Below are 12,419 nucleotides of genomic sequence, written 5' to 3' on the forward strand. Positions count from 1 at the left end.
CATGAAAGGGTGTTGGATTTTATCAAAGGCTTTTTCTGCATCAATTGATAGGACCATATGGTTCTTGTTCTTTGCCTTGTTGATGTGATGAATTTTTATACCATTTCTAGTACTACAATTCTACTCATCTGAACCCTAACTAGAACTTTATTCCTATATATAATTTCACCAACAATATCTTCAAGGCAATCTAGGTTTTATTCTCAGGCACCTTAAAACTCTCCCCATTATCCAATCCCAAAATTGTGCCCACATATTAGGAGGACCTCACATTTCAAGTAGCACCCTACTCCTGGAACCAGATTCTAGTTACTTATTTGGTGCTGCTGTTACAGAAATAGCACATATACAACCCTGTTTTATCTTACATTTTATAAGTGAAGAAAACAAAAACATTTCATGCAACCATACAAGAAAAAAATACTCATAATAATTACAGTCCTCAAAAAAAAAATAGTTACAGTCCTTTTTTTCTCTTCTTGTTCATTTGGTCACATGGTCATAGTTGGTATTTAGAACTACTTCTTCCACCACTCATTCTATATGCCCGGTGCCCTCAGCAAATAACTCAACTGGTTCTTTGTCTGGCAGAGTGACTCAAATCAATGAATTCAAATTGATACCATCTTATGCTCTTATGCTCCTTTCACCATTATCCCACACCCTTAATAGCCTTTCCCACACATATTCTCCACATTTCTATTTGGAGTTTATTAGGAAAATCAAGCAGTTCTTTTCAAAAGCTGTGGGGTTTCTACTGCTGACAATGACTCAACAGTGTCCCAGACTCTGCACAGGAAAAAAAAAAATCTCAGACAAAATCTCACTAAGAATGACTGTGCTAACCTCATCAGATGGGGATAGAAGAGCTGGTTCTGGTGGCAGAAGTGACTCAAATTACCTGTCTGCATGTCCTCATCTCAATTTCCAGAATCCCATTTTTTCTCAACCAAATCCCTCACTTCAACATCAGACACCATTCTAGTTTGGGATCATAAATGGCATTGTCATCCACCCACTGTCACAGTAAGGTTTTGGGTTTGGTTTTCAATAATGTCAGCTCCATTACTACAAGACCTAAGGCTTTCTTTTACGTTTAAATTAGAAACTTTGAGATATTCTGTGTGGCGTTTAAGCTGTAAATCAAAAACTCTGAGTTCATCTGTCTTTTACTACTTGCATCTACTATATATAGGACCAACTTCAGTAAGCTTCCAAGTAAAAGCATAGAAAAGTCTTGAACACATCACCCAGAGCCTTAGTTCTCATTAATACTTGTGTTATATTTTGGGTATTGACACCTCATACCATGAATTCTTTAACAAGGAGGGTAGATCCATCATCACCTTTAAGATTTGAGAACCAACTTAAGAATACACATCCTGACAATTGAAGCATTTGTGTATGGGTGTATACACACACATATGATTTAGCTGAAAGTCATGGGCTTGGTACTGTTCTGGGCTTCAAGGGTGACTGAGGTTTTTGGTTTATTGCCTTTTTCTAATTGATCTGGCTAGAAGTTCCAGAACAATGTTGAATAGCACAGATGTAAGTAGTTTTTATCTAAATGGGAAAACTCTCAGTCTTTCTTCAGTAAGTATGTAACTGTGGAGTTTTATAAATGATCTTTATTATGTTGAGGAATTTTTCTCCTATTTTTTTCATGTTCTTATGATGAAAATGTGTTACATTTTGAAAGGGTATTTAATTTTATCAAATGTGTTTTCTGCAGCAACTGAAGTGATCATGTGGCTCTTTCCTTTATTCTGTCACTTTATATATCATTTCAGTTGATTTTCTGATATTGGACTATTCTTTGTATTCACGGAATAAATCTCATTTTATTACTGTTGTTATTGTGTACTGTTGAGTTAGAACTGACCCACAGCTGAACCTCTAGCAGGTTTTTTGAGTTAATCGCACAAGAAGAGATTGCCCATCAAGAGATGAAATTGCCCAAGAGATTGTTCTTACAAAACAGCTAATAGATTTTAATTGCATGCCTTCAGGATTGCCAGGCAGCTTCTTATCACTAGGCTGTTGTTGTTGTTGTGTACCATCTAGTCAGAACTGACCCACAGCTGACCCTCTGATGGGTTTTCAGATGCAGTTAATCACATGGGAGGAGATTGCCCATCTTTCTTCTGCAGATTTGAACCACCTGCCTTTGAGATTGCAATGCAGCTTCTTTCCACTAGGCCACCAGAGCTCCCTACCACTAGGTCATAGTATATCATTAATATGATTATTTACTCAATTTCTTATCATTTTGTTGAGAATTTTTGCATCTATATTCATTATAGTCTATGATTTTCTTTACTTGTGAGTCTAAGGGCTTTTTAAGTCTCTCCTGGGTGTACACACAGCCCTAACCATGCATGTGGCCTTCAAAATTACCAGAAATATGTCCTTTTCTTTCCAAAGCCCCCTTTGGGCACCTCCTTCTCAAGCACTTCCTTTTTTTCTCTTATTCTATTTTTTTTTACTAAACATAAAAAAATTCATGTTATATTAAGTATTGCATTAATATTTTAATCAGTGAAAAAGATTCTATTAAACGCAACCGATTACTCTATACATATATTGTTGCTGTTCTCATTAGGTGCTGTCGAGTATGACTCATAGCAATACTTTGAACAATAGATCTGAATTCTGTTCTATCTTGTGCCATCCTCATCACCTCTGACACATTTGAGCCCATTTCTGCAGTCATTGTGTCAATCGATCTCATTTAAGGTCTTCCCCTCTTTCATTGACCCTCGACCTAAGCTTTGTCATCCTTGCCTCCAAGGAGCATTCCGGCTGCACAGTCTACAAGACATATCTGTTTGTTCCTTCAGCAGTCCATGGGATAGTCAATACTCTTCTCCAGAACCTAGCTCAAAGGCATCAATTCTTCTGTCATCTATACATATGTTGTTGCTGTTATGTGCTATCAAGTAGCCTACAATTAACAATGACCCTATGTACAATAGCTCTGAATCCTGCCTTACCCTGAGCCCGTCTCACTAACTCCAACACACCTACCACCATTGCCCCACCATTCTTGCCCTTAGTCTGCTTAGTTTCTATGAATAAGAGCACTCTTGCCAGTTTTTCAGTTAACCTAGAGTTTGCCCCAAATCTCAGGCAGCCATGATGTTCAACAAATGTTGTTTTCCACAAATGCCCTGAGAGAATACTGGAACATTTATAAACCAACTGATGCAGGGATAGTTCCAAATCAAATCAAATAAGGACAGCTTTATGAAGAAGCGTTTTCCAGGCAACCTCTGGACAGGTCAATAATGGCACTTCTCTGAGACGTTCAAGGAATTCTAGCTCCTTTTTTCCTCTCCAGTGGCTGCCAGGCTCTTGGTTTTCAAGACTATCATAGAATTGGGAGACGGATGATGGGAATAGGGCAGGATAAAGTGGTACAAAATTCCATGAAAAAAATCCTTTGTCCAAACAAAAGTCTGTGTATGAAGGTTTATAGTTTCATTCACTATATAAAAATATAGTTTCATTATTCATATGAACCCATAGGTGGGACCGTCCCAATGTTCATGAACCTTCATAGGGACAAATAAAATGTTGTATATCCACACACTGAAGTAGTAGTTGACCAAAAATGGATACATGTTATAACATGGGTAAACTTCAAAAACATTATGCTAAGTGAAAAAACTCAATCACAAAATACCACATATGATTTCATTCATATGAAGTGTCCAGAACAAGGAAATGTACAGAGACAGAAAGTATAACAGTAGTTACTTGGGGCTTGGGGTGTTACTGAAGATTTTGAGGAGAGGCAAAGGCATGATGCCTAATCATCTTTTTGAGATGCTGGAAATATCCTGAAATTGATTATGATGATAAATACACATAGCTGTGAATATACAAGTCACTGAATTGTATACTTCAAGTAGGTTAATTGTGTGATAATGTGAATTATATCCTAATTGTTTTTAAAATTCCCACAAAGCTTGCTGTTCTGTACAGTTCTCCAGTTTTCTTAAATAAATATTCACTAGATTCCTCTACAGAGAGCTCTGAACTGGGGAGAAGGGTAGAAAAAATAGTGCAACAATGAATGAATGAAAACCCAAAATCTCTGTAAATGTTCATTAAAATTAATAAAATTTAATAATTTAAAAGAGAGAGAGCAAGAGAGCGCTCTGGTAGCCTAGTGGCAAGAAGCTGCATTGCAAAGGTCAACTATGATCTCAAAAAAAAAAAAAGAAGAAGAAGAAGAAGCAGCTGCACTGCAATCCCCAAAACACATGGATGGTTCCAGGCCACCAGCTGCTCTGCAGGAGAAAGACAGGCAATCTCCTCCCGTGCTATTAACTGCCTTTGAAAACCTGCCAGAGGGCCAGCTATAGGTCAGTTACAACTCAGCGATACACACAACAACAGATTGTTCTAAAGAAACTCTGGTAACCTCGTGGGTAAGGACAGCCAAGCTGAAGGCCCAGTTTCGAATCCACTAGTTGCTCCAAAGGAGAAACATGGGCAATCTCCTCTCTTGTGATTTACTGCCTCCGAAAACTCACTGGAGGCTCAACTACGGATCAGTTCCGACTCAATGGCACATAACAACAACAGATTTTCCTGAGCCTTCAGTTAATTAACAGATATCTGAAAAAGTTGATTTGACAGCTTTTACTAGTGTTCTTAATGCTTTTATGAAAGGGGCATTTTGGAGGTTTTTACACTGTCATTTTTGCTGATCTTCCTTTACTTCTACCGCTTTGTACAATATTCCAGTTCAATCATCCTATAAAAATACAGATGTATAAACATAAATGCAGCTTCCTGTTCCATTAACTGATAATGTTAGACACACAAAGACTTCTCTCTTCTAGTCCTCATTGAGGTATGACATTCTATTTCCCCAACATTCTGTCTAGTTTGTTTGATGCATTTTCTTCTGCCTTCGACTGCAGGCTCCACTCTAATAAGCCATCTGAGGGGGTGGTGCAGTGGGGGATGGAAGGAGATAATGAAAAGCATTCCACCCTACTCAATATTCTCCTCTCCTGTTTGGCCCTCACCTCCCCATGCTCCCTCTTTCACCCCGACCCCAGGTGTCCTACGTGAAAGCCATTGACATTTGGATGGCAGTGTGCCTGCTCTTCGTCTTCTCAGCCCTACTTGAGTACGCTGCTGTCAACTTTGTGTCTCGGCAGCACAAAGAGCTGCTCCGATTCAGGAGAAAGCGGAGACATCACAAGGTAGGCCTTTGGGTCACTGCCTGAGGAGGGACAGCTGCTGAGAAATGAAACTTCTAAGCAGGCTTTTCTTACCCATTTGTTTCACTGGATCATTCTCAGTGGGCAAAGCAAGCAAGAAATAGGGATTTTAAGTCCTAGCTTCACCTTCCATAAATAATACTCTGGCTGAGCCCTCAGGGGATCACTCTTCCAACCGTAATAACACTACAGAAATTATGAGGTTATACCCGAACATAGAACTGATGGAATAAATGCTGGCGGGGCCAAGACGTTCCACTGCTAAACACAGAGGCAGCAGGTGGAAAGATGGCTTCTTTTTTCTACAAAGCTGGATTATTCCACTGAGCTTGCTTCTGAAAGAAAAATCTACCACAAAAAGGTATAATGATATTAAAGTAGAATACCATGATTCCAGGTCCCCTTGCTTTCTATTTCTAAGCAAGGGACAACAAGCAGGATCCCTACCCAGAGCTGGTTTTCTTCCTGAATGAGAAGTTGATTAAAGGGATATGAATGAACACTCAAAGGGGTGAACAAACTAGCAAAGGGGAGGCCTTCCAGCCAGCATCTGCCCTCTTTCTAATGGCTGGTTAGAGCAACCAAAGGCCCATATGTTATGACCTGACCGGTCATATCACACACCTTCCCATATCAAGGCCCTACAAGTATTAAAAGGACCTTTTTTTCCTTTTTAAAAAAAAAATTGGTTTTATTCAGTCACTCATGTATATTTAGTTTCATAACACTAATTACCATTGTATAATGCCATTATTTACAATATTTGATCAAGATCTCATCCATCCATACATCCATTAGCTTGAACTAGATTTTGGTGATAGAAGGACCTCTTTAAAACAGCTGTCTACCAGGTATAGCGGGAGAAGGATGGGCAGTCTCCTCTAGTGTAATTAACTGCCTCTGAAAACCCGCTGAAGGGGCAGCCATGGGTCAGTTCCAACTAGGCAGTACACAACAACCTCCACCCAGGTATAACATCCTGTGACAAAGCACTCTGCTTCCTTAACATTCTTTGGTATATGATATGATATCAGGTTAGGGTTTTTCCTGGGCCCAATTTTTCCATATGTAAAATGGGCATAATAAGAGGCTATGGAAAGAATTAAGTCAAAAGATGCCAAGGGAGTTTGTAGTTTCATTCTTATCATGCAAAGTGCTGTGAGGTGCCATAGAGTTGACTCCGATTCATAGTGACCCAAGAACAATACATCAAAACCTTGCCTGTTCCTTCACTTTCCTTAAAATCTTGTCCAGGTTCAAATCCATTGTTGCAGTCATTTTCAATCTGTCTTATTGGAGATATTCTTCTCCTTCTTAGCCTCCTACTTTTCTAAACATGATTTTCTTTCCCAAGGATCAGCCCCTCCTGACAATATACCCAAAATATGTGAGGTTAAGTCTTTCTATCCCTGCTTCTAAGGAGCACCCTGGTTGCATGTGCTCTAGGAAAGAAGTGTTTGAACTGACTCATAGCTTATCCTCCATCGGGTTTCTGAGGTTGTAAATCACGTGGTAGGTGATTACCCATCTTTCTCCCTCAGAGCCACTTGTGGATTTGAACCACTGAAGAGACAAATCTTTCGCGTTAGCAGCATAATTCCTTATGGACTCAGCCTAAATAGACTGTTGTTGTTGTGCACCATCAAGTCAGAACCAACACATAGCTGACCCTCTCGCAGGTTTTCAGAGGCAGTTATCACACGGGAGGGGATTACACATCCTTCTCTTAATTTATCTAGATTTGCTTGTCCTGTTTCATTCTCTCTGTCCCATCTCAGCCTGTTTTAGCTTAAAGAGATCTCAGAGATTGTTCTGTTCACTCTTCAGGTAAGAACTGATGGCTGAGAGGTGAGGCAGTTACGTTCCTAGGCATGTCACTGACAGCAGAGGCAGAGGCAATGCACGTGGATCCCAGCTGCTTCTTACATCACCGATGATACACCTTTAGTTGCTTATCTGTTCATCAGAGTTCTATTCCATAGCAACTTAAAAGAGTCTTACATTTAGTAGATCTTCAATAAGACCTAACATTTCTTGCAAGGCAGAAGTTTAAAACACACACGCACACAAAATTGTAGCTCAGAGGTCAAATTTGGCATGTAAACATCTTTCATTTGGCCAGCATTGTTTCAAAAATCTGGAATAATTTTTTTTTAATTTTGTAAAATCATACTTTGGGCTTAATTTAAAAACTCACAGCATCTGGCCACATTGGATTTATACCTCCACCTGGTACCGGCACTGTAACACTGCCTGTACATAGGAAATACAGTCTGTGAATTTCCAATTCCCCAGTCCCTGCTATCTCTTCCAAGTGGAAGTGTTTTTCAAGCCCCAATTCACTTCTTCTATCACATATGGGAATGTGAATCTGTGATTTCTTTCCCAAGGGCTTTGAACTGGGCCTAAGTATAAGAAACTGCAAAGGTACAGAATAGGGCTCAGGGTGGGGCGGTCCTTCCTTTGAGGTAAGCTGCACTGGGGAAAGCTGGTACACTGGAAGTCTACAAGCTTAGGCTACAGAAATCTCCCTTGGCAGGAAGTTTGCAGAGGGGATTTTAAGCCCCAGATGGTGAATAGCAAAGAGTTTCTCTGTGCCCATTATCTTGGCCAGGTTCCCCAGCTCCCACCACCTTCCCATGTTGCCTCATTTGTTGGGCAGAAAGCATCTGGTCCTCAAATTCCCTGGCTGGCCTCATTAGAAGGATTACTGGGAAGTCTTTGCGAGCCCCTGACTCAGCAGGCACACTACCACTTTCCCTGGGTTCTAGAGTTGACACCAGATTTCCGCCATCCCTCTGAAGCAGCTCCAGGCGCAGCTGGCTATCATTTCCTGCCACCTGCTGGTTAGATTGGAAATAACAAGTCCTTTTCCTGTCTGCAATTTCCCTTCTCCAAGCTACAGGGTGAAATTGATAATCTTCTAGCCAGTTCACACTGTGCCCCCTTCCCATTTTTACCATAAGAGGAAAATAGGACAATTCACTCAAAGACATTTAGAAAGTAAATTTGGAATATAGATAGGGCCTGTGGAGAAAGTCATGTGCCCAGATATCCCTCACTCCCCATGAAAGGCAAATTGTAATGTATATGCAACAGTGAGGCACAGGTGTCCTTCCAAACACTGAGTCCAATCATTTGGCCAGCTTCCACCAACTCTTCTCCTTGATCCTAACACAAGCCCTCTACTGTCTGCGTCCTCATACACAAATACTTGTGACACTCCTATTTGCTATTAGCACCCCCTCTTCTTCACAGCAGTGAGGGCTGCTGGGCCACATTCATTCATTCATTCAGCCATTGATCTATGTTCCAGGACCCTCAGTTCTGGGGATATAAACTTGTTTTTAAAACAAAGCAGGGTGAAATGAGAGAGGAGATTGGGGTGAGTGAGGGCAGGAAGTAGGAAGTAAAAACTTCTTATTAACAAATATTTACTGAGTTTTATGTTCATTATTGGGTACACTGAGCATAACAACAGACTTTGCCTCTACCTTTATGGAAAATACAGTACAATGGGAAAGACCAAGACAGGAATCAAGGAATTATACTACAATGTGATAAATCGGTTGCCACTGAGTGTCAGTCGGCTAATGGCAACCACGCATGTGTCAAAGCAGAAGTCTTCAAGAAGCTTTCAGTGAGGCTTCAGAAGTAGATCACCAGGCTTTTCTTCTAAGTTTATTCCCAAGCCCCCCTGGGTAGACTCAAAGCACCAAACCTCCCATTTAGCATCCAAGGATGTTAATCACTTCCACTGTGAAGAGACTCCAATACAATGTGACAGGAGAAAAAGGAGCTTTTGATAGCAAGCTGAGGGGAACCAGCACCAGGGCCATGTCACTTGTGACAAAGTGAGGAAGTAAAATTGTGATGAGAAGGCAGAGAGTTAAGCAGCAGGCGTCTCCCTGTCCAATGAGGTGGTCCCATCTCTCTGCACCATCCCAGGACAGAATGGTCTAGTCTATCCTTGGGAGATCAGGGAAATGTCCCTGAGTAAAGGCAGGAATGGCATCCACTTCCTAAATAACATGCCTCCGGAAACTCTATGAGCTTTGATAAATGTTGATGGTTGAAGAGGGGCTTCAGGCCTTTTGTTCATAGGGTCGCTATGAGTCCTGTTTGATTCGAAGGCAATCAACAACAACAAGGCCAAGTGAAACAGAAAAAGCTGAGGGTATTGGAAGTGACTGGAAGAGGATACCAGGCACAGGAACAACTTAATGTCTAGAACATTCAAAGGTAAAACTGTATTTCAAAGTGACTGAGGAAGACCTTCAACAAGAGAGATTAACACAGTGATAGAGATTCTAAGGACAGCACAAGATGGGGCAAAGTTCAGATCTGTTGTTCATAGAGTTGCTATGAGTCATAATTGAAACAATGGTATCTACCAACAATAGCAGTTGGGCATAAAATGATGCATACTACAGCATCCCTTTTCAGCAGGAAGTAGCTAAGAGAATATGCCATCCCCTTTTCCTTATGAATCAGGGTGAAGTCTCTCTCAGGGAGGAGTGATAGGGAATGGCAAAGGACACACTGACAAAGGAGATTAATCAGAACTGTCTTTGACAAGCACTGTGGCAATTGGACAATTAAAACAGACTTTCAAAGGGGGGGGAAAAAAGAACGAACTGGGGAGGAGGGTAGAGAAAATAGTGCAACAACAAATGAATGTAAACCAAAAATCTCTGTAAATGTTCATTAAAACTAATAAAAAAAAAATTAAAAAAAGAAAGAAACTTGGAAAAAGAAAAAAAATTATGCATAATAAGGTTGAAGAGGTAAATAGGGTCTAGGTAATCTAAGGTCTTGTTTACCATGTTAAGGATTTTCATTAATCTTAAGTCAACAGAAGCCTATTTTAGAGTTTCTAAGCAGATGATTAATAAGATCTGTGTTGTAACAACCCAGATGGGCTGAGAGTGCTAGACTGGAGGCAGTGGAAATATTAGACTTGAGGTCAATTCAACAAGTCCCGTTGGCTTAAGCTAAGAGACAAAGTCTCCTACATAGTTTCTTTTTTTAAACACTGATTTTCATAAAAATCATTCATACACATTCTTTCATTTATGTACATGTTTTCATATACTTAATTACTATCAATGCCTTTTGTCACCCTATCTCATCAAATCCCCACCGTACCATGCCTATTCCTTCACCTCCCAACCATCTGTCCACTAATCTCTTCTTCCCACGCAGGGCAGGTCCAGCAGAGAGCAAGAAATTCAGTATATACCAATATTACTGAGGTGCAGGTCCAGCGGAGAACAAGAAATTCAGTATAAACCAATATTACTCAGTTTCGCGTTCTGTGCCGACCCTGACCTGCATGAGAAGAAAAAAAGATCCTTTCCCTAAAAGCTCTCACCCTCCAGGTGGGCAGAATGAATTGATAACATTTCCCCAGGGCCACAGAGTAAGCCAGCTGAGGCCAAAACATTGGATTATTAAGAGCCTCTTTGAGCTCACATAGAAAGATAACAAAACCTGCTAAGAGAAAACAACAGAATCTCCACAAGTCAAGTCAAGGCAAGATCACTAGGAGCTGGGGAAAGGAAGACCTAGAAGAACAAAGCACAAAGCATTTTGGTGTTGGGTCAGGCAGGAGGGTGGGCATGCACAAGCAATGATTGAGAAAGTATAATAAAGCTGGCAGGAGGGCAGCGCATATAGTGGGGTGGGGGGGAGTGTCAGGAAAGGTAAGTTGAAACTAAACAATGAAGGAGGTCCCAATAACTTGTCTAAAAATCCAAAGGTCTCTTGAGGTCACAACTGCCAGAGAAATGGTAACATGGCAGTAGGAGGAAGTTGTGGGCTCCTGGCTTTGAAGATGAAGATGAGGCCAGAGCTCCTGGGTCATTCATTCTCACCTGTCCACCCAGTGGAAAAGTTAATTGGGAAATGGGGCGGGGGAAGAGGGCATGGAGGCAACAGAGGCAAAGCAGGGGATATCTCCAAATTGTGCCCTAAATTTCTAATGAAAATCTAGTACCTGCAGCATCAGCACATCTCTAACTTCCTCTGATGGTGAAAAGAACCTTGGTGAGATAGCAGTCTTGTCCTCACTTACAGAGGATGAAAAACACAAAACTCAGTCTGAGATCCAGAGAAGGAAGTAACTAATTTGCCCCCCAGTGGCAGGGCTGCACCCTCAGGCGCATTCCTATCCCCTGGTTTGCATCTGTTTTGGAATGCAAGTGGCGCCCCTCTATAAGGCAGAACTCCCCAGCCAGCCAAAAGCCTTCAGGAACCTAGCATGGTGGTCTGGGAGGCAAGGAGACTCTGATGGGCATGGCCTGGTCCCCAGGGGAGTGCCTTGCAGGGAGGGTGCCCAGCCCATGTCTTATTTTAAGTAGAGCCCCATGTTGAATCTATTCCAGGAAGATGAAGCTGGAGAGGGCCGCTTCAACTTCTCTGCCTATGGCATGGGCCCAGCCTGTCTGCAGGCCAAGGATGGAATCTCGGTCAAGGGTGCCAACAACAACAACACCACCAACCCTCCTCCTGCACCTTCCAAGACCCCAGAGGAAATGCGAAAACTCTTCATCCAGAGGGCCAAGAAGATCGACAAAATATCTCGCATTGGCTTCCCCATGGCCTTTCTTATCTTCAATATGTTCTACTGGATCATCTACAAGATTGTCCGTAGGGAGGATGTCCACAACCAGTGAAGGGTCTGGGATGTGGGGAGTGGGGGAGGGTAGAAGAGGGCAGGGTGAAAACAGCACGGCAATCTGTGAGTCTAGGGAAGAGAAGGGGGAGAGAGAAAAAAGGCACAGGTACACAGCTCTCTCTTTCTTTGCAATATGTGCAAAAGCAAAATGCAGTGATGCATGAACTTTAGAATGTGGCAATATCTATTTAACCTTGGGTGGGAGGGAGGGGGGCTATTTTTAATACAGAAACTGAGGGGTGGGGAGAAAGGGGATAGGATAAGGGTGGAGGGTGGGGAAAAGGGGAAAAACAGCTTTCAAGAATTGAGTCCATGGGCTGTGTAGTTTCCCTGTTTGGAAGGGGTGCAGTCTGCCCAGAGCAGAAGGAAAGCAATGTAATATATGATATATATTCATGCTTAATATTAATGCAAAACCACAAGACAAAAGATTTGTTTCTTAACCTATCAGCCTAGTAACTGCTTAAATTCTTAAAAGTCACAGAAGTGATGGACAA

At 41.5% G+C, this 12,419-nt stretch overlaps 1 protein-coding gene across 3 annotated transcripts in view; it reads left to right on the forward strand.

Annotated features, from left to right (window-relative positions):
- Positions 1–12,092, forward strand: part of GLRA1 (glycine receptor, alpha 1) — a 193,588-nt gene extending 181,496 nt beyond the window's left edge. The window contains exons 8-9 of one of the 3 annotated variants that reach the window (XM_006893677.1): positions 5,079–5,225; positions 11,630–12,092. In XM_006893677.1, coding sequence (XP_006893739.1) covers positions 5,079–5,225; positions 11,630–11,920 — 438 coding nt within the window. In that variant the 3' untranslated portion in view covers positions 11,921–12,092. Of the gene's footprint in view, positions 1–5,078; positions 5,226–11,605 lie in introns of all 3 variants that reach the window. The other 2 variants (XM_006893676.1, XM_006893678.1) reach the window with 2 other exon arrangements.
- The last annotated feature ends 327 nt before the right edge of the window (positions 12,093–12,419 follow it).

The sequence above is a fragment of the Elephantulus edwardii genome, unplaced genomic scaffold, assembly GCF_000299155.1.
Source record: "Elephantulus edwardii isolate Elephantulus edwardi_28Jun2011 unplaced genomic scaffold, EleEdw1.0 scaffold00130, whole genome shotgun sequence".
NCBI classification, from domain to species: Eukaryota; Metazoa; Chordata; class Mammalia; order Macroscelidea; family Macroscelididae; genus Elephantulus; species Elephantulus edwardii.